Source organism: Adiantum capillus-veneris, chromosome 18, assembly GCF_014529385.1.
Source record: "Adiantum capillus-veneris isolate H3 chromosome 18, ASM1452938v2, whole genome shotgun sequence".
Taxonomy (NCBI): domain Eukaryota; kingdom Viridiplantae; phylum Streptophyta; class Polypodiopsida; order Polypodiales; family Pteridaceae; genus Adiantum; species Adiantum capillus-veneris.
Window position 1 is genome coordinate 102,640,402 of NC_140948.1, and position 22,596 is coordinate 102,662,997.

Below are 22,596 nucleotides of genomic sequence, written 5' to 3' on the forward strand. Positions count from 1 at the left end.
TGATCTGTCTCATTATCGAGCGGCTATAGTGCTGAATTCCGAAGCAGAATATAGATATATATCTCAAAAGGGAGCTTCCAAACTCTATGGAGGAAATTCATTACTTGGAATGAGGATTCAATCTCCATGGGTGTTTCAGCCTTTATCTGTAATCCAATTATGTTTTTCTGCGGAAGCAAGAATTTTGTCATCATACATACCCATGACCTTGACGATATCATAAACGACGAGTTATCTCTCTTCAAGCTGTGAAATGGTACATGGATCATGGAAATATAAATGTGGACATTGGCTCTCTAATGGTATACACAACTTTGCAACAAAGCAAATCATGTTGCACAAACAAGCTGAGCGTTCCAAGAGTCAACCTTAGACCTCTACTGGTGCAAAAGACCTATAATGTATTTGAATGGTCTTATAGTCCCTTTTTCAAGTCGTTTGCACACATCGATATTGATATGACCCCCAAGCTAAAGTGATTGCCTCATCCCCTTCTCTTATGATACAATTTCAAAGCTCGTCTATGTCAAGTGCAAATGGTATTACCAATAAACATGACCTACCTCCAAGGCCACATTTTGGTTGTCTCATTACCACATAGAAGACATAAATATGCCATGGAATCTCGACAAGGCCCCCACTGTGCTCTTCAATCTTGTACATGGGATCGTGTTAATGCTTTACAAAGATCTAAGAAGTAGCAATATATCATCTTTCCCCGTGATTGATCTTACAAGGCCCTCCTCAATGATCTCAATACAAAAATATGGTCGAGAATAATGTATCTCTGTCCATGTCAAAACTTGAACCACCAATCTCATGTCATGCCTTTTGTCCCAAATACCTAAAGTTTGTTCTACATAGATCCATATATCTTAGCCAATAGATGACCAGCCATAATGGCCTTATAGTTGGTGTTGACCAACAATCTCCATCTTTTGGGTACAATCATGTGGCTTTACTAGCAAGCTAGAAATCACGGGCTACCCTTTCTATAATGTGAGCCAATGTCGTTATCTCACAAGCATGTACAAAATGCTCTCCTACTAAGCTCTCATGCTCTCCCATTCTTTGATCATGTTTCACCTACTTGTCTTTTAAGGAAGTACAATGAGTTGGAGAGGGACCCCACTTGGAGCATCATATAGTATGCCAGCATAGCCATGCCAAACTTCAGCAACGGTAACTCTCATGCAACCGTCTCCATGCCCTCAAACTGCCCTATCACACAAACAATGATATATATCTTTGCATCCAAACCAACCAAGAATCTTGCTACGTATCTCGAACAAGCCTACACAAATCGGTATGAGTTTGTGGCAACCATTTTCTTGGGCAGCACATCGTGACAACAGAATATATGGCACACTATGCATAAAAGCATGAATCGCTGACATATCCAATACGTTTACCACATGTTTTGTTTATTCATTCATGGATTGTGCACATTCAACTATGTGCATCTCTACAGTCATCTTTGCAAACTCAAATCATGGGAATAGAGGTAGACATTGACTCCCAAATCTTGGTCTAGGCCATCACAAAATGCACCAAAGTTTATGGCCAAAAACATGGGACTACTAACTCAACTAATGTGGCAGTTCTACGCATGCTTACATGCCATGATGCTTTCGCAATTCCACTACCAGGCCAATCGATCCACCTAAGTTGGATGTATCTTGTATGGTTATTCACTCAAAGAATCTATCGTACTTATCCCTTCTTCATATTCCTGCGCGCGAAACCATACACTAGTGTTTTCAAGGACCTGAATAATATGCAATGAGCATCTTAACAAGAATCTCAAAATGTACTTTTTAATGGTCTGTTATACAGTATTCATGGTATTTCTTCAAAGCGAGAGAGAGAGAGAGAGAGAGAGAGAGAGAGAGAGAGAGAGAGAGAGAGAGATGGCCTATGGGACCAAATCTTTCTCTATTCATGAGTTTTTTTTTTTAAGAGAGAATTAGAAAAGGATAAATTAACAAACAAAAAAGAAAAAAGAAAACAACAGTGCTCTCCAGGAAGGGCTGAGAGCTGGCCAATTCTATTCATGAGTTGTTAACCAAACCTTGCAATATTGCATCATGTGGTCCCTTCCATCGTTGCCTCGTACAATTCAAACCCTTTAATTCAAGGGACGACCATGTGCAGAAAACTTCAACTTCTAATCTCTTGGGGAGATACTTTTTCAGAAAACCTTCGTCAATGGTGTGGAGAAAGAAGCATCATGTTATTTCAATTATCCCACCACTTTTTTCTTTATTTTTCACATAGAATCCATACGTCTATCCTTACATAACTTCAGCTCAATTTCTAGAAAGACAGCGAAATCGAAACAACGTGAAGCCCCACCCAGGCGTTTTAAAACGAATATAAAAGAAGCCAGCGGCCCTTCAACAAAGGGACCCATCCACTAAGCAAGCAAAAGCACAGAAAAAAAATCTGCACATCTTTCACCCTTCTCTTGTAGGGCATGTGGCCATGTGTAACATGACCATGTCACCATCCATTCCATAATTCTTTCAAGGAAAAGAGAAAATGAACATTCCAAATCAAGGTAGGTAGTTGCGTTAGGTACCATACATTCTGCACAAGTATGACATGCGAATCGTTCATCACCATCAAATAAAGTACATAAGGAACATCATGTATTAAAAAAAGACAAAAACTTATGTTATCTTTGGCATACTCGATCAAAGATGAAACTTTAGATTAACTACATACACATTCTCAACAGACCCAAAGGTGCAATTGAACTATAACGAAGGACTTCAATGCGTGAAGTATGGCTCTCACGCCACAGAATACGTGCGGTACGTGTACAACATATGGTATGGAAAAAAGGGGTTCGGTACGCAAATGGATGCAACCATGACGCAAATCCTCTCTACATTTCTAATTCAAGGATGACACCTAGAAAGGCTATGTAGAAATACAGTGGGGCCACCCCTTTTGACTCTGATAGTGACTATTGGCATTTGCTTAGCATTACTACACACGATGAAGTCGCAACTAGTGCTTGCAGAATAAGGGCAAGCTCTGCGCGCACACAAACTCTAGAAGATCTGGGATTTTGGTGATCGCACCTCACCCAGCAGCCCAAAACACAAAATTATGAATGCAATTGCTTTCTAAGAGACCCTACTTTAGCCGATTCATGCTGTACATATCTCATAATTATACACAACTTGAAAGGCGCTTTCCTTTCAAAATCCCATACCCAGGTGTTCATTTGTGAGTCTAATGTAAGAAATCTTTCATTGGGTCATCGAAGTGCACTTTCTTCATTCGATAAGCTTCCATGTCCTCCACCGTCACCTAAAACACAATAAAGTCAGTGCATTGTACTACATGCGACTATACTATCAATAATAATAATGCAGATAATCCATACCTGGTCATTCCAAGTGACGTTGTACTTCCGCTTCCTTTCATCTTTCTCTTCCCTCTTCTTTTCATCCTCCTGTAATAGCAAAAGGAGAGAAAAACCTTAGCCAGTCCATGAAAAACCATGCAAAAAATAAATAACCTGGAACTGGGGCAGATCTTTACCCTCTTCAACGCTTCTTTAAGAAGCTTGGGGTCCAGGTTTAATTCCTCATTAGTTTCTGTACCCCACGGTGCCAAGTTTTTCTCTTCTTGGACAATTGGAGCATCTGAACGTAAAATCAAAAAAAATTTAATATTGACCTTTTAAACTAAATAAACCAAAGAAGGCAAGCAACAACAGAAACCTGGAAGGCTCTCTTTCCGGGCCATGTTTGCCTTCATCAGCTCTACTGAAGCTTCAGCAGCTTCAATACCCGCTGAGCCCGTACAATAACTGTTGCGAATCATTTGCTTGCAGCACTTGTAACCCCACTTGCCATCCTTCCACCATGAGCCCCATACTGAGGTGTGATTGTTAATGAAAACATCCTCTTCATATTTGCTCTTGGGAACTGCCTTTTCCTGCAGATCATCATAAACCTTAAGCCAGCAAACAGGACATAATCGAGACCAATCTGTTTACACAATGAGAATGGGTACTACATGCTTACCTGTCCTCGTATTATTCGCCCCGCTCTGTCATATTCGACTTGTTTTTCGGTTTGACCAAGAAGAAGCTCCATTGGAGGCTTGTCTTCAGAAGCAGCATTTCCATACTTATCCATGATGTCGCTCTTCAATTGCCCTTTCAGGCTTTCTTTCTTTACCTTGAACTCTTTATATAACAGCTCTGCCTGTGAGGGTGCTGCTTGCATATGTATATCTTGGCCTTTTTCATATGCCTCCCAGGAGTGAATTGTCAGCTGCTTGAATTCCTGAGCTTGGCCACTTGTTCTATTTTGATTGTCGCCCTGAAACACACGTAAAAAGAGATCTCAAATACAAAGGATGAGAACGGCCCAACTTTCACTTATAACTGGAATCATAATTAAAACATTACAAAAAGCCCTCTGTCCACAAGTACATTACTTATGAAGATTTGAATCACTTACACAGTAAAACTTATCATTCGGGTCAGTATCTGGAAGAGGATCTTCACGCATGGATCTAGTTTTTGGATCATAATACGCAGAGTTTGTATCTAAATTAAGTAGGTATTTGGCCGTGTCTTCCCGAATACGCAAATTCCTGCATGACAATCATTTTAGAATAGAAAAGCATATACAGACAGAATGAATGGACCATCTATACCAGCAAAATACTCACCGGACTGTTCCAGTGCTTCCTCCTCCAGTCGTACGAACACGTTTTTCCACCTTTGCAAAATCCATTTGTTTGCTTTCATCAACCTTTGCCTCATCCATCTCAAGATCTTCATCCTCTTCCTCCTCGCTCTGCAACTCTGATACCTTAGTATCATCACCTCTGTCTTTTCCTTCAAGTTTTTTCAGCTGCTGCTCTTTCTGATATTTCCTTCTTGCCTCATCTCTAGCCTCGTAAGAATTATAAACATGGATGTATGATGTTGCATCATACCCATTCCACCGGTCACGTTTCCCATCATAGTCCAACTCAAAAGCTTCTATCTTTTCATCGGGTGCAATGTGCTTGTTTGTCCATTTTGCTCCCAGCTTACGTGGTCTTTCCATGCATGCCTTGCTATCATGTGTCATGGCTCCACAGCTGCAAAATATAGAGACAACGTTATAAAACAGAGAATTATTGAGGTTAAACCAAATTGCAAGCTTGGTATGAAGAACTCAACATTGTATCAACACTACAGAGAGCAACGAAGCAGCTGCTCACATGTTCAGTTAGCAGACAGATCTGTAATTCCACACATACTCTTAGATAAACACATGAAACACGATATTCAATGCTAAGCGAAGTGCAAGTTAAACTCATGGCAAAACCATCCACTACAAAATTGGCACCAAGGTCATCAGTACCCAATTGCATGCGAATCAAGTTCTCCATAGTCGGAACAATTATTTTGTACTAGAGCTAAAATTCGTGCCGCCCCCTTTTAATATGATGCCACCTTTCATTTCCCTATGCCTGCTTAACTTTCCGAATATGTTTCTCTGCGCTTACGTTGTGTGCACTTATTCTCTAGCGTGTGCATTGTGTGTTGGTCATGGGGTCAAGCTGTTTGTAAATGTGTAATAGACTTGGACACTCCAAGCCAAAGATTTACAGCAACACATGTGAGAAAACTGCAAACAACTAAATAAACTTAAGTAGAGGGAGAGAAAGAAGAGGAAAATCGACATGGCATTGTGGAATTCCGAGCCGAGATGCACTAGTCCCAAAGACTGGCGCTCCCAGCACTCCCAAGCTAATCTGCTGAGAGGAGAGGCCCTAGAACACTTGTGAAGGCCCTTGGTCTGTCCAAAAGCAGTTACAATGAAAAGAACCAATTCTAGAAGTGCAAGATACAATATCTGGCACCCCCAGGGCAGCATCAGGCCTATCCGTACAGTCAATGCAAAATCAGGACCTGTCCGTACAGCCTACCCCGTCAGCATGGTCTACACAATTTGGCCTCCTGCTTGATTTCAAAAGGGTTTAGGCCCCTCAGCCGGGCCCTATAAGTTAGTAGAGTTAGGTTTATAACCCTAACCCCCTTTGGGCCACTCAGCCAGAATCTGCAAGTTATTGGGGTTTAAACCCTAACCCGCCAAGTGTTTGCTCGGTCAAACACTTCAAGTTTGGGTGTGCCACGTCATCACTTGGTGACATACTCCCCTCTTGAAAGAATTGTAATCGCCCTCGATTACACCTGCAAAACAAACATAGGACAAAAACTAGTTCGAAGGACACTCTCTTATGTACTAACGCACTAGACCCCACATATCCAACACTTGCACAAAGACAACAGTCACTAAACATTCACATCATTATCCCTGTCGAGATCTTAGATAAGAATCACGATCATTATAACTTATTTAGCAATCACATCTAGACCAAGATAATCTTTTCACGGATGTCTTGATCTACTAAATCTCGTTACTATCACATTCGCATCACCCTTAGGTGCTCAGACAAAATGTTGTAGTCATTTGATCTTTCCAAACAATACAACTGCGCCACTTAAATGGCTGAAATTCAAGAGGCTTTTTATTTCTTCTTGGTTGACTCGAGAGTATGAACGCGATATACGAACTGCTTGGAACCATCTTCGGATGACCAAGAAGGATACAATGGACACTTATTGCGAGAGATTCTGGAGCTCTTTTCTACCCGCCTCTTCATTTAAGAAGATCTCGTTCAAGGAGCAGATTGAGCGGTTTACCTTGGGTATACCTACAGAGATCCGAGATCACTGCTTAGAACAGAAGTCAGCTTCTATTCAGTAGTTGATGAGTCATGCGAAACGGGGTTTTACCATCCACTCTGGCAGTTTAACCTACCTCACCGATGAGATCATGACACAAAGAGCCAAACAGACTTCGACAAATAAAAGTAGAAAGAGGAAGAGCAACCCAGAAAATAAAGATGCAAAGCCCAAGCTTATTCCTTAGGAGCGAGCTCGCTTCATCAGGGAGGGGAAGTGCTTTGGATGCGGGGAAACTGGACATATCTCCGCGAAGTGCCCTAACAAGGCACCGAATCAACAGAATCAAGAAAGGCCAGAAAGTTCTAAAGCAGCTGAGGGACGTGGCAGAAAAGGCAAATAACAAGCAGAATTGGTACCACATTGCGTGGCACCCGAACCGAATCAAAAGGAATGAAAGTACAAACTTTGCCGCTTTTAGGGCAAAGGGAAAGATCGGGAAGCTCTTTGAGGGAGCCAAGGCCAACTTCTTGAATTGGCGGCTCGATTTGGAATTACGCTCGACAGGCTGAGGCCACAGGCGAAGGTAGTTCGAGCGGCACCCGGAAGGGATGTTGCCATTACACCGAGCATTGGCAAACTTTGTTTGCAATGACAGGGGTGTTTAGGGCACGAGGAGTTTTTACGTATTTGCCTTGGAAGGTTGTGACGTTCTACTCGAAATCCCTTGGTACCACAACAACAACACCGTGGTTGACTACCGGGCCGAGTGCGACTTTGACAAATGAAGGGCTTAGATATTGTACTTGATGAACTTCAGTTTCTTTACTCACTTTTTGGGAGAGAACTGAATGATGATTGAAGGTCAAATATGTTTTGACCTGAACAAACAACGCCAAGATTTTTCTCCACACTCATGCCGATTGCTTTTTAGAGGGCCTGAGGATCATACCATTGATCTGATACCTGGAAGCACGCCACCGGACCGGCCACCTTACCGTGTGAGCCGAGCCCAGAACGAAGAGATTATGAACCAAGTGCAAGACCTCTTGGAAAAGGGAGGGTCTTGTCCAACCTAGTACTTTACCGTATTGCCCTCCAGTGTTGTTGGTTTTGGAAAAAAAAAAGACGGATCTTGGAGAATGTGCATCGATTATAGAGCTCTCAACAAAATCACCATCAAGAACAGATTTCCGATTCCTAGGATCCATGATATACTCGACACATTACAGGGATCCTCGTGTTTTAGCAGGATTGATTTGAAGAGTGAATATCATCAGGATAGACAGGATTTTTCGAGAGTACAGGCTATTTGTTGGCACTTCTTTTGACGCTATCTTTGTTTTCTCCAAGAATGAGGCAGAACATAAAGATCATCTGCTTCAGGTCTTTCAGGCATTACGAGATCACAAGTTAGTGATTAATGCAAAGAAAAGTGAATTTTTTCCTACCAGAGATACACTTTTTGGGACACTTTGTCTCAATAGCACGAGTGCAAATGGATTTGGCCAAGATTGAGACTATCCGTGATTGGCCCGATTTGAAGAATGTCCAAGGAGTTGGAAGCTTCTTGGGACTGTGTTCGTACTATAGGCGGTTCATTTGAAATTTTGCAAAGGTTGCTTCCCCTTTGCATATCTTGACACAGAAAGGAGTCCCTTTCTCGTGGGGACCCACAGAGGTGACTGCCTTTCAGGCTTTGAAAGAGAAATTGACTACGGGACCAGTTTTGACTTTGCCGGATTTGCAGAAGTCGTTTGAAGTATATTGTGATACTTGTGGTCGTAGTTTGGATGCGGTCTTAATGCAAGAAGGCCAATGTCATTGCCTACGAGAGCTGATTGTTCTCAAGGCTGGAATTGACAACACAAATTTGTGAGAAAGAGCTTTTGGTAGCTATCCATGCTCTTATTCAGTGGCAACATTACCTACTTGGAGCCGATTTTACGGTTTTTCACAGATGATGGGAGTTTATGCTACTTCTTGTCATGAAAGCAGCTATCGGAAAAGCAGATGCGGTGGGCAAACATCTTGTCACAGTTTACTTCCGGATTGTCCATGTGCAGGGACAAAAGAAATTGGTACCACCTTGAAGGGGGTAGAGAGATACGTCTTTTGGCCGAGACTCGAGAAGAATGTGGACGAGTTTGTGCGCAATTGCTTGGTATGCCAGAAGGTCAAGTTTGACAGGCATAAAGCACAGGGATTGTTACAACCTTTTTACCCATACCCACCCGCCCTGGAAAAGTATTGCAATGGATTTCATCTCCCGAGAACACAGCGTTGGCACGATTGTTCATTACCCAAGTCTTTAGATTACATGGCATGTCTGAGACGATTGTCTCCGACAGGGACCCACGTTCACGAGTTTGTTTTCGGACGGCTATTTGGGGAGAACATAGGCACGCAGTTGCAGTTCTCTTCATCGTTCCACCGGCAGACTGACGGGCAATCAGAGATTGCTAATTCAATGAAACATGTTTGACTCTTTGATGGGGAAGATGCCATTTGAGATTTTTGAATTTGCTACGAAGGTTCTACCCTTCCTTAGCGCGAAAGATAAGATTTTTCTTTGAAGCCGACCAGTTCACAAGAGACTTGCTCCGGAAGGCTTTGCAAAAATTTCAGGAAAGACAGAAAAAGGCAGCAGATCGCCATTGTCACAATTTAAAATTGAAGGAGAAGGATTGGGTGCTCTTACATTATGGGAAGGCACGCGCAAGAAAGAAAAAAAATGGGAAAGGAATTTGAAAGCTTAATATGAAATAGTGTGGACCTTACCAAATTTTCCGAAAAGATGAATGATATCTCCTTTGGATTGAAGCTGCCAGAATACTTGGAGGATTCACAATGTTTTTCATGTGAGTCTCTTGAAGCCTTTTGAAGAATATGTGCCTGATGATGAACAACTCCAATTGGACGAAAACGAGCAGATACTCGTTCCAGAACAGAAATTGGCACAGAAAGAAAGAAAGAAGGTAAAGCGAACTGACGGTTCTTGGTTAAATTCAAGACCTACTTCGCATTGGATACCAAGCGAATGGACCTAGCAGATATTCCTCGAAATGTGAATCTTTACCTTGAAGCTTTGGTTTAGCATAGTCTACTCCAAATGGAACCCAGAATTCACCTTGGCTAGAGATCTGGTGCAGTGGGTTTGCACAACAGGGGAGTTACTCCGCTCCTTTGGCAACAGATGCCTCGATTTTTGAAGACTAGAGTCATTGATGTCTCTTTGAGCTTCAGGGATACTGAGAGCTGACAGTATTCTGCTGGATGACTTTATAAAATGGAATTCCGGAACTTGTCTTTGACTTGTTTAAGTGAAGGAACTGATAGACGAAATGACTACAACATTTCGGTCCAATTGATCTCGAGTAGATATGGTTGCAATAGGGGTTAGTCAATGGGCATCGATGAGGTCCCGACTGGATCTAGATGCGATCGCTAGCTACATTGCCGATAAATCATGGTCTAAGATCCGAATGAATGTTGAATGTCATGTGATGTCCTGTGATGTCTAGTGATGTCCTGTGATGTCGTGTGAGTGACTGTCAATTGGTACATGTGCTAGATGTGTGTTACTAGTACGTAGGTACTAACAGTCAGTGTCTACTAAGACGGTTTATGGCCTCTGTCTATTTTGCAGGCGTAATCGAGGGCGATTACTATGCTTTCAAGAGGGGAAGTGATGACGTGGCTGCCAAGAACCCTAATTCTGTTGAAGCCCTAACCCTAAAACCAAAAACCCTAATTTTGTTGAAACCCTAATCCTAAAACCAGAAACCCTAATTCTGCCCTAACCCTAACCCTGATTTGTTGGACATCAGCGTGATTTACGAAAAGCTGGGCAGCTTTTTGGCGTTGCTTTTTCTACACAAATTGCTGAGAAAGAGAGAGAGAACCCTCTTTGCTTTATTTTAGCAAGAGAGAGAAAGAGAAAGCCTCTCTACTTTATTTATTAAAAGAAAGGAGAGAGGAAGAACTTTTGCTTTATTTGCCAAGCTTTTGAGCTTTTGATTTTCAGCTTTTGGGGCTCTGCTTTTGGCAACCCTTCTAACTTTAAATAAGTGAGCAAGCCTCTCACAACTCAGAGCATCTGGACGCAGAGTCTGAGTGTAAGCGTCTACTCGCACTCTTGTACTTTGAACACGGATTAATACAAAAAGAAATACCGAAAGGGGCGCCAGTCCTTGGGGCCAATATCTCTAGGCACGGAACTCCGCCGGGCCAGTGTCGAATAAATTGTGAATTGTGAACTGTTTTGAAGTGGTTATTTGGTGCTGTCGCGGTAGATTCTTGACTTGGAGTGTCCAAGTCTGTTACAGGCATCACGTCTCGGCACCTTCATGCGGAAGAGTGCCCTAGAGTGAGCCCTAACCGCAAATTTAAAGGCTCTAGGCCTATTTAAAAGCAATACAAGAAAAGCATTCAACTCTAGAAGCATCTGGGTCCAAAAGCACACTCGTCAAACTGCCTAAAATCTGCTAGCGTGAAGCACAGAATGTCACTAACTGCTGACTTGTCAAGCGCCTGAAGAACGGGGCTAACCTGTAGATCTTGGCCAAGGGGCCTAAACCCTAAGAAGAAGAAGCACAAGAAGAAGAAGTCCTACCAACTTATAGGACCCCGTCCGATGGGGCCTAGAGAACCTAAAGGCATTAAAACTATAGCGCGACCAACACACACAAAGCATAGAAGATGATGATGTGGCAACTGTACAGACGCCCGCGATTTGCGCTGGCAGTGCCACATGACAACATGTACAAATTTTCGTGTTTTGTGTTGCTACATGTTGACGTGGCAGTTGTACGGATTCCCATGAGTTAGTGCTAGGCTGCTTTTGGAAGGCCTGATGCTTTTAGATTTTGATGCTTTTCATGTAATTGCTTTTGAGAGGCCAAGGGCCTTTAAATATGAGCCAAGGGCTCATTCTCGAGCATGCTTCCAAGTGAAGGTACAGAGGATGGAGTATCTGCGTTATACTAAGTTCAAGCAATATAAAGAAATACTAAATGGGGCGCCAACATTTGGGGCCAGTGCTCTCTTGGCCACTCCCCGTCTCGTGTCATGCATCTCTTTCAGTTCAATTGTTATTTGAAGTGCTTAAAGTTGTTCAGTCTGTTCTTTTCCGTTGGCACGTGGTCCTCGTGCCCGTGACACGGAATTCCGTACGGGCTGCCACGTCAACAATCAACGCAAAATGCAGTGTCCGTACAACCTATCAACATGAATTACACGACCGCCGTACAGTCATACCATGTCATCAATTTGTTACACTAGCCTTTTGTGTGTGTTGAGTACAGGTCCTACTTTTATTATTATGGCCCCATCGGACGGGAACCCATAAGTTGGTGACACTATTATTTGTCCCACTCCACGAGGTTCCATAAGTTGGTGAGACTCCTGTTGCTTCTACTGCTTTCATTCAACAGAGAGTTCTTTTCCTTGTTGTTACCACCAGCAAGATTTTCCTGACACCCATCGACAGTTCGTGGCTCGTGATGGTTCTTCCTGTTCCTTCCCAGAATCGTCGTCCTTTGCAAAAAAAGAGAGGCGGCCGAGCTCTAACATCACTCTCACATGCCACAAACTGCTCATGTGTCAAGCCACAAAAGAACGGAGCCAACTTGCAAATCCTAGACAAGGGGGCTATATCCTAAGAAGCAACGGTAGAAGAAATCTTACCAATTTACAGAGTCTTGCTGAGTGGCCTATTTTCCAAGAAGAGCTTACGGGACCACGTCCGATGGGGGCCCAAGTAACCTAAAGAGATTAATAAAAACACACAAACAGATTTACGTGGAGAATGCTGACGTGGCAACTATACGGACGCCTGCGTTTTGCGTTGCAGTGCCGCGTGGCAGACTGTACGGACTTCCGCAATTTGCGTTGCTGGCATGACAGGTGTATGGATTTCCATGAAACGTGCTGGCAACTTTTGGGCATTAGCTTTTGGACCAGGCTTTTAAAACTTGAAGCTTATATGTGACTGCTTTTCATGGCCAAGGGCTTGCGATTCACGGCCAAGAGCCTCTAAATATGAGCCAAGGGCTCATTCTCTGGCACACGTTCAGGTGAAGGTGCAAAGCGCGAGTATCGGCATTGTACTGAGTTCAAGCAATATAAAGAGATACCGAAAGGGACACCAAGGTTTGGGGCCAGTGCTCTCTAGGGGTGGAACTCCACCACTCCTCGTCTCGTGTGTCGTGCATCTCTTTCAATTCAGTGTTATTTGAAGTGCTTAAAGTTGTTCGGTCGATTCTTTTCAGTTGACACGTGGTGCCCGTCCCTGTGACAGTCACAAGCGGGAGCACACACAAACTATCAATAAGTTGAACTAAATAGACTTCCAACCAAAAGAGACAAGAGAGAAAATTGACACAATATTGGGGACGAAGAGATGGGCTAGTCCCCCCTCCTCCCCTCCCCCTTTACTGAGAATTTTTATTAAGGAGAATCTTTTTACAAGCACAAGAACCGGAGAAAGTTGAAACCCCTCCATTCTAATTCTCAGACTCGATGGTCGATTCCTTCCCATACGGGAATTTCCAAGAGGCGAGCATGTTACCACCTTTGATGCCCCAGGTGGTACCTCCTCCTCTAGCACCAGAAAGTACAAGAGCTTCCAATCGGTAACTGTCCCAGCCATCTGTTCCGATCAGGGGAGTCTTCAGGAATATAGTGCAGCCATCTCATGCAGTGCAACCGCCGTTGCCCCCACCACCACTGCCACCAGGTTACAATAGTTGGAGCCTGTATGGATACCCTTATTATCCATACCCGGGATACACGCCTAACCAATCGAAAGATTTCAAGGATGGCAGCTCGACAGTCAAATTTTTTACCTTTTTTGGGATGAAAAATCGGAAGAAAGCATTGCAGTTCCTACAGCAATTTGACAACGTCTATGCTTTGGAAAACTATACAAAAGAATCCAAAGATTTCTTGAGCAACGGAATTTCTTAAAGATAATGTCATGCAATGGTGGAGTTCAATCTCGAAGCAACCGCATGCTCCAAGGACCTGGCAAGCTTTCAAGACAATATTTGCACGCAATTATATGACCTCTCTTTGAGGTTCAAATCTTGGCAGAATGGGGCAACATGAGAATGTTTGCCACAGAAGAAATGGAAGATTATAACCTAAGGTTCTCAATATCTAAAGTCCAATGTCCTCCTTTAAGTTCATTTCCTTGGAGAACCAATGCGAGTGATACACCATTGGACTACCATCACCGTTGCAAGAGTATTATCTATCCAAGCAAGTTTCAACCATGCAAGAGCACTACATGTCCTATGCGAGCCTCGACGTCTTAGAGCAACCTTCTGGTCCCAGGATAGAAAAATCCAAAGGGCCACAACCAGCTAAGAGAGATAGACCCGCTATTGGACTAGTCCCCGATATCTACGGCATACGCCTTGAAAGTACAAATGAATTGTGTCGAGCATATGACAAAATCAACGGCTTGAAAGAACTTATTTTCCTTGACCCCAGTGCTACAAAGAACTTCATCCCTCCAGAATTCTTGAAGCAGATGCACTTTGATTATGATGCAGAGGGTCGAGTTAGCCACGGGGCAAACTCAGAAAGTGGTACCGCTCATTGGTGCTCTTCTAGTGATTATCCAAGATGTCATGGAAAAGCCGATTTCCACAGTAGGAAGTTGGGCAATTGCGACATTCTCTTGGGCATGTCTTGGCGCGACAAGAATGATGCGACTCTCCACATCCGGAACCGAACCATTACCCTGATGCAGAAGGACAATCCAATCGTCCTCAAAGTTCAGTTGTCCGAACAAAAACCTAAATGAATTTTCTAGTTGTTTTGTAGTAAATACTTTTGAACTCTAATTGAGAAAGTATTGTTTGAAATTTGTTTAAATTTGATGGTATCTGTTTTAAACCTGTCTTGGTGCCGATTTGAAATAATTGATTTTGGTTTTAATATTGGTTTCATTGATTGGTGATTTTACTTACGAGTGTAGTAGTGAGAAATGTTGTTTTGGGATTGTCTGAACCTTGGAACGACGCAGACGGGATGTCTTGGGAGCGTTTCGTTGTATGTCAGAAAATCTCCAAACGACGTAGGTAGGATGTCTGGGCCCTGGGGAGCCTCTGGTTGTATGCTTCAACCTCCAAGCGACACGGGCTGTGGTCAGGGGAGCTGGAGCGTTTGGTTGTACCAGTCCTCTGAACTCATGGCCCGGACCTTTTTAGGTTATTTGCCGGGGGAGTGTCGTTGACTAGCTTCATACCGCAGACCGTGTGTCTCGAGAGACCGTCTACCCAAAGAAGATTGTAAAGGACCTAATCTGCAGAAAATTTCACTAACAAAAATTCTACATAAAAGGACGAAATTGCCTGCACAGTACTGCCAGATAGAAACGGAGGCCGAAATGAGCCCAAATGGAAATTCTCAACAGACGGCTATGCTCGAGAGGACGCAATGTCACGGAGACGGGTACCACGTTCCAACGAAAAAGAACAGATTGAACAACTTTAAGCACTTCAAATAAGAACTGAACTAAAAGAGAGAGAGAGAGAGTGCACGACACACAAGATGGGAAGTGGCGGAGTTGCACCAGAGCACTAGCCCCAAACCCTCGCTCCCCTTTCGGTATCTCTTTATATTGCTTGAACTCAATACATTGCCGATACTTCAAGCTCTGCACCTCACGTAGAAGCGTGTCAGAGTATCAGCCCTCTTTACATATTTAAAGGCCCTTGGCCTATGAAAAACAATTACATGAAAAGCTTTAAACACAAAAGCTTCCAGTCCCAAAACACATGCTGAAATCAGCCAGCACGATTTTAGGAAATCCATACACCTGCCACGTCAACAGTGTCAGCACGAAATTCGAAATCCGTACAAGTTGCCACGTGGCATTGCCATCGCAAATCGTGGGCGTCCCTACAGCTACCACATCATCATCTTCTACGCCATAGATTTTTGTGTGTGTGTATTGGTCCTGCTTTATTTTAAGGTCTTTAGGTCACTTGGGTTCCGTCGGACGAGGTCCCATATGCTGGTGGGAACTTCTTCTTCTTCTTCTGTTGTTACTGCTTCTTCTTAGGGTTTAGGCCCCTCGGTCAGGATGTGCAGGTTGGCTCCGTTCTTCAGTGGCATGTCAGCAGTTTGTGACATCCCCCCTTCTTGAAAGAAAGTAATCGTTTGCGATTACAGCACATCTGCAAAACAACTCAAATTAGCTTAAAAATTTTTGAGGGTCATTCGAGAGACATTCCGAGATACAATCAGTTTTCTCGTTCCAAATTGGAGCTCTTAATATCCTGGATTGTTGGCTTCCCATAAAAATCTCATTGAATAAGGAGTCTCATTCCATATTGGAACTCTTGATATCCCGAGTTGTTGGTTTCCCAGAAAAATCTCATCAAAATAGGAGTATTCAATGGTTGGCACATCACGATGCAACAAAGATACTCACATATGCATGTTACAAGATATAGAAACATAAGTCGTCGATGAACATTCCCCCCGCAAATAACCATCTTGGATCAGGCCATGTGCTGTTCAACGACTACCCCGGTTACCTGGGCCATCAATCTTCTTTTGCATCTGCATGAAAACAGAAGAAGCGTGGCGTTTTGAAGGACTATCCAGTTCTTCTTCCTCTCCTTCTGACAGTTCTTCTAGCTCTTCCTCTTCCAGCTCGAGTGAGGAGGACAGAAAGGGCAAGAAGCGAAGCTTTGGAAAGAACAAGTAAAAGGCAAAGAAGATCAGATTCCGACCAATTTCTGATAGTTCTACGAAGGAGTCATCCTCTGACAGTTCGGACACCAACGATCACATGTTTTATGCAAAGAAGCACTTTTACAGAGCCAACCACAACCATTTCCTCGAAGATAAGAGCAAGAAGAAAAAGGAATTTAAAGAGGGTGGACGGTCAATAAAATTTGAATCCTTTTCTGGATTCCGAGATGCTCCGAGGGCTTTGGCTTTCATTCAACAGTTTGACACTTCAGTTTGACATAGCCTTCTCCAGAGGACATTACTCAGAGCACTCCAAGATCAAGAGGGCCGCATCGTTCTTAAAAGGAAATGCTCGAACATGATGGTCCACTCTTCTTCTGAGGAACGAAGCCCCGGTCAAGTGGTTGAAGTTCAAACAGCTCTTTATTTCTTCTTGGTTGACTCAGGAGTACGAACGAGATGTGAGAACCGCTTGGAACCATCTTCGGATGACCAAGGGTGATCATTTGGACGCATATTGCGAGATCCTTTTCTACCGACCTCTTCATTTAAGAAGGTCACTTTTGAAGAACAAAGTGAGCGGTTTTGCTACGGACTCCCTACACAAATCCGAGATTACTACCTTGAACAAGTCTGAATTTATACAACTAATGGGACATGCAAAACGGAATTCCAAAAATTGAATATGATTGATTTGTACTCTCTCATTTGACTTGTTTGAGTGCAGGAATTGAAAGACAAAATAACTGCAACATTTCGGTCTCATAAATCTCTATAGACATGATCGCAATAAGGATAAGCATACCCCCCTCTTGAAAGAGTTGTAATCGCCCTCGATCGCTCGCAAAATCAAAAATAAGCCATAAACCAGTTCAGTAGACACCGACTCTTAAGTACCGACGCACTAGACGAAACAAATCTAACACTTGTACAAAGACGACAGTCACATCACATTCAGATCATAACACATAGAATCCATTCTGATCTAGGACCATGATTCCTAGTAACATATTTAGCAATCGCATCTAGATCCACACCGGAAACTAATCCTTATTGCGATCATGACCATAGATTTCCCAAGACCGAAATGTTGCAGTCGTTTCGTCAATCATTCCGTCTTTCAATCCTGCACTCAACACAATCACATATGAGAGTAATCATTTCCGGGGATTCTAGTTCATCAATCAGACATTGAGTTCATACTGAACAGAGTGTTTTAATCATTCTATCTAGTCATCTTTTCTCTGTGTAGCCATCTCAGCATTCACCACACTATCCAGTCATATCATTCATTATCAATCAACATCAGCATTCAAAATTCATGATTCTTATCTCGAATCGTGATCGAGTTCAATCTAGAGTTGGCATTGCTCTCGTTTGCATTCAGATGCAAATTCATCATAATCTCATTCTCGATTTCATCTGCTATCTGTTCACAAACAACTAGATCTTCCAAAAAACATTAATTTCATAAATCAAAATCATCTTCGAGAATTTCTATTTCAAAATTCTATTCATAAAGTCATAAAGTAGGATACTGTCAAAACATCAGTATCCCTTTCCGTGTCCTTTCCAGTATCTGGTTCATCTTCTGGTCAACAGCTCTTCCTACGAGTAAAGCTTTTGCTTTTCTGCACTCATCTATCCTTTCAGCTTTCCTCCCGTCCTAAGAGGAGAATCAATGGCCTCACGGCATCTCGAGTGAATCTCATCAATCGAGTAATTCTTCAGGTGTTTTGCAAATCTCGGGCCTCTGGAGTACTTGATCAACCTTTCCACACACGTGTCAACCTATAGTGGACGCTTGTACTTCGCTTTGGCAAACTTCTCCACCGAAAAATTTGTCCAAATCCATTCTTTTCTTCACTTCCCGCGCCGAAATTCAACTTTTCTTTGCCTTCTCACTGAGAGGCTGAGAGGTGTTCTTTCTGTCAAATTCTCTACGAGAACCCATGTGTAATTTGGGATTCCTAATGGCTTATGTCCTTTAAGATAAAGCGATGAAGAGGGGAGCGCAACCGATGAGCGATGAAGTAAGGGTTGAAGTGGCTAATAAGTTTAAGGTCTGAAAACGAAAATTCTTTAATAAAATTTCCAGTAAACTTTGAAGGACCGGTATGCTTTGAGAAAAGCACACGCCTAAAGCTCTAATACCACTGTAACGGGCTCCCTAAGTCGTTAATCTGACACGACACACGAGACAATTACTTAAAATACTTCACAACTTTATCACACTTTTAAAACAGTCGACACGGCCCGGCGTAGTTCCGTGCCCATAGGGATTGGCCCCAAAATCTGATGCCCCTTTCAGTATTTATTTTTATATTAATGCTTGAGCTAAGGACAATCCCCACGGGACCTCTACTCTCCGACTCTGCGTCTAGATGCTCTGCAAAGTGAGGCCCCAGGGACTCGATTTATTCTTTCAAGGGATGCCCCAAAAGCAGAGCCCTAAAAGCAATTAGTTCAAAAGCAGTCAATCCCAAAAGCATCTTGTCCAAAAACTGCCCCCAATAGCAGTCAGCACAAATTGCGGGAATCTGTACAATCTGCCACGTGGCACAGCCAGCGTATTGCTCAGAATTTCCGTACGGTTGTCCACGTCAGCATGTCAGCAGATTTTCCGGGCATGTCCGTATTGCCACGTCATCAGCAGTTCATACTGCCACGTCATCAGTTTGTGACACTCTCTCTCTCTCTCTCTCTCTCTCTCTCTCTCTCTCTCTCTCTCTCTCTCTCTCTCTCTCTCTCTCTCTCTCTCTCTCTCAAACAAAAAAAGGATTGAAACTCCTTTTTGGACATGGACATGGGTGTGAGCACTAGTTATGCTTGGGGTCATCTGCTTTTGGTTTAGGACAAGTACACGAGTCATTAGTGTAGGCAATTGGACACACATAAGAATGTGTGGGGTGTGTGTATGTGCACACGTACACACTTGGTGCATGAAGATTGCAACTTCGCAAAAGAAGACTGCAAATTCCATTGCTTGTTGTAAATACTCAAGCAATAAATAATTACCCCACGGCCGGCGCCGATAGTGGCAGTTTCAAGGCCAGCGACTCTAGTGTGTAGGCCCACTCCACCGATCTTCTCCATCCCACCTTCATTCTTCGGTTATTCACTTCTTTTGAAGTGCAAAGTGTATCAAGTCTAATGTGTTCCCATCCGCCCATTCACCAGAACTGGTTACAGTGGTATCAAAGCTCAAGTGCTTCCTTGCCCTCTGCAAATCGAAGCCCGGTCCTTCAAAAAACTACCATGGCTTCCAAGCACAGAGACAACAGGACGGAAAAGCAGGTTTTTTTAAAAAAAAATTCCCACTCAAAAGAATCAGATCCAAGAGGACGACAAGTACTTAGGCTCGTGTTCTAAGATAAACAAGCCTGCCTTAAATTACCCAATAGTATTTAACACCAGGTAAAAGTAAAGATGAGAAATGGAGATTTGAGCTCTAATCATACAACATCTTGTAGACTTTTAAACCAGTATCCCTTCACCAATCACTACAAAAGCCTGAATTCTGCTACACACACACAGAACTCAGAATTTGGGACAGACATTTGACAACTGAGCTTACTTGAGACAAGCGCCTTTTCTGTATTTCTCAGCCTGGTAGACCTTTGCACCACGGTCGTACCATTCTCTGGTGTAGTTGGGGTCTGATTTCCATTTACGCTGATGCTTTAAACTCTGAAATAGGGACAAGACACAAAATGAAAATAGGCAAAACATGGGTTGAGAACGCAGCACACATGGTGTGGTGAGGTTGCATACCGGTCTTTCTGCATTAAGATACCATGGGGCAGAGGACATATACTGGGGAATGTGAGGGTTAATCTCCTTTCCATCCTCGTCAAGCTCAGCAGGAGCAAGCCCGGCCTTTCGAGCTTCTTCCAACTCCAACTGCTTCCTGTGATCCTCTCTAGACTTAAATCCCACTGCACAAATTTGATTATGATAAGAAACCCTCGGAATCATATGCAAAATTCTACGATGCATAATCTGAGGGAGCCGAAAAAAGTGACCTCGTGCAAAAGCGACCATCACATGACACAGCTTTGGATGGAGGCTACGAGATCGCACGCAGACAAACACAAGCTTGTACGCCATGATGGCCAAAATCACACAGCGCGCAGAAAGAGAGAGAGCTACCTGCTGCTGTCGCCATGGTTGGGGAACACTAGACGTGACTCCTGAATAATGCAAAAGAGCAGTGCTCGAACGAGCCTGAGACAAACTCTTGAACCGACTCCCAGCTTTCCTTCCTTCGATGGCGTACTTAATTTATTTTGGAAAAATTACCAAACCCAAATACCCCTGAAATTTTAGTAATTCCCAAAATATTCCCCTATATTTTGCCAGAAATTCTCAAATTGTCTCAAAGACATCTTTTTTTTTTTTTCCCGACACACCAGAGGGCCCACAGGGGGAGGTGCTTATCCCTTCCAAATATTAGCCATGTTACATGGTCGGGCAAGGGCTGCGTACCATCGGGCAAGAGCCACGCGTAGGCATCACCATGGCCACCTAATTGTTGCACCACATGCTGGGAACGACGGAGAGAACTCGTAGCAACCAGCTAGGAACCTCCTCCTCGAGTGACCCACCCCAGGAGGAGGATGCACTCGAGTGTCCAAGGGCAAGAGCCCTAGCAACGTGAACACTAGGTGAGCACAAGGTGTCCCTCTAGAGTGTGACCCAACAGGGGATTTGAACCCACAACCCGTAGGTTGAGAGGCCAAAGCCTTACCGTTAGACCAACTCTTTGGGGACTTACTGTTAGACCAACTCTTTGGGGACCCAAAGACATCTTTTTTTGTAGCTCTTGATAGGAAAATTGGTTCTCCATCAACAAACTAATCTTGCTTGATGGGCATTGCTATAGAACATAACAAGACATATGCAGATTGACATCAAGTATCTTAGCACTGAGGTAAACAAGTACAAAGTGCATTGGCAAATTTTTTAAAAAAGAATTACATATATAATGATTGATTACCTCTATAGTTGTGATCCAATTCCGCGACTTTCTCTACAATTGTTTGAGCAATGAGACCATGGCACTACCGCTCTTTGTCGTACGTATTTAGATAGATTTTGGAGCACAGTTGGTTACTTGCTTAGTTGGTTGTGATTGCTTTCACCTCAGCTTTTGTTATGGAGCACAAGCGCATGAGTAGAACCAATTGATAGGCAACAACAATAGCTCAGCTTGGGATTTGATAAGAAGCAAGTCGTGTCCCATAGGGCTCACTATACAACATAGGGGTACTAAAGGGGGTAATTGAATCGTGTGAAGGGTTGCACCTTAATCATTCTACTTAAACCCTACTAGTTAACCTACTTTGGTAGTTATTTGCAGAATTCCATTTAGCCTGGTAATATTAGCCATTTAGTCTCTAAACCGAGGACCCATCTATGAGGCACCAATCTTACTCTAAATCAAGTGTAGTCAATTTTTCCTTATTTCTCGTAGAACCAGAGAGACAAACAGAGAGAGAGAGAGAGAGAGAGAGAGAGAGAGAGAGAGTTGCGTGATGTCATAGTCGGAGGGATCAAGGAGTCTCGGTTGTCGATCACAGAACTTGTGCAAAACATATGTGAGGAGGAAAACACTGGGATAAAGGGTTGTCCTCGTGCTAAAGAACGGTTAAGTAGAGGAGAACGTTGGGCTGCCATACATAAAATACATTACCAAATAAGGACATATGTAGATTGATATTAACCACCTAGGAATAAAGTAAACATATACATAGTACATTGAGTATTACTATACACAAGTTAAATTTCCCAACTATGAGAAAAGAAGTGTGTATCTATTTGACATATAGATATGATGATTGAGATTGAGCATGTACTAGTGAGGAAAATATGTAGCTAAATAAACTTAAGGAAGCATTGACAAACTCAAAAAAATGCAGAAAGCATCAAAAGACTATAAAAATTAAACTACACTACCGACCTGATAATCATGTGTGAGTGTCGTCCAATTGTGCAAGTCAAAGGACAATGTCGTGTCAAGCTACATCAAAGCAATCTAAATAGCTAAACATCTCGTGTTGCAATGAAGCATCACATAGCACAAATGCTAATTATACAGTGCATGTCATGCAAAAATTCCATACAAAAGTATGGTGGAGAGTTGGCATTGCGGTCTCTCCAAAAATTATAAG

General features: G+C 43.0%; 1 protein-coding gene across 2 annotated transcripts; it reads right to left on the reverse strand.

Moving 5' to 3' along the window:
* Nucleotides 1-2,738: 2,738 nt before the first annotated feature.
* On the reverse strand, nucleotides 2,739-20,711 carry LOC147436110 (pre-mRNA-splicing factor SLU7-like). 2 transcript variants are annotated; one of them, XM_086489010.1, is made up of 10 exons: nucleotides 20,576-20,711; nucleotides 20,198-20,361; nucleotides 20,001-20,113; nucleotides 4,699-5,115; nucleotides 4,485-4,620; nucleotides 4,044-4,343; nucleotides 3,738-3,954; nucleotides 3,556-3,659; nucleotides 3,398-3,466; nucleotides 2,739-3,321 (listed from the first exon to the last, which is right to left on the reverse strand). In XM_086489010.1, exons 1-10 carry the CDS (start codon nucleotides 20,589-20,591, stop codon nucleotides 3,244-3,246), a joined length of 1,614 nt encoding a protein of 537 aa, XP_086345136.1. In that variant the 5' UTR covers nucleotides 20,592-20,711; the 3' UTR covers nucleotides 2,739-3,243. The 2 variants fall into 2 exon arrangements, with proteins under 2 accessions (XP_086345136.1, XP_086345135.1); XM_086489009.1 differs by having other exon boundaries at nucleotides 20,449-20,581.
* Between the last annotated feature and the right edge of the window lie 1,885 nt (nucleotides 20,712-22,596).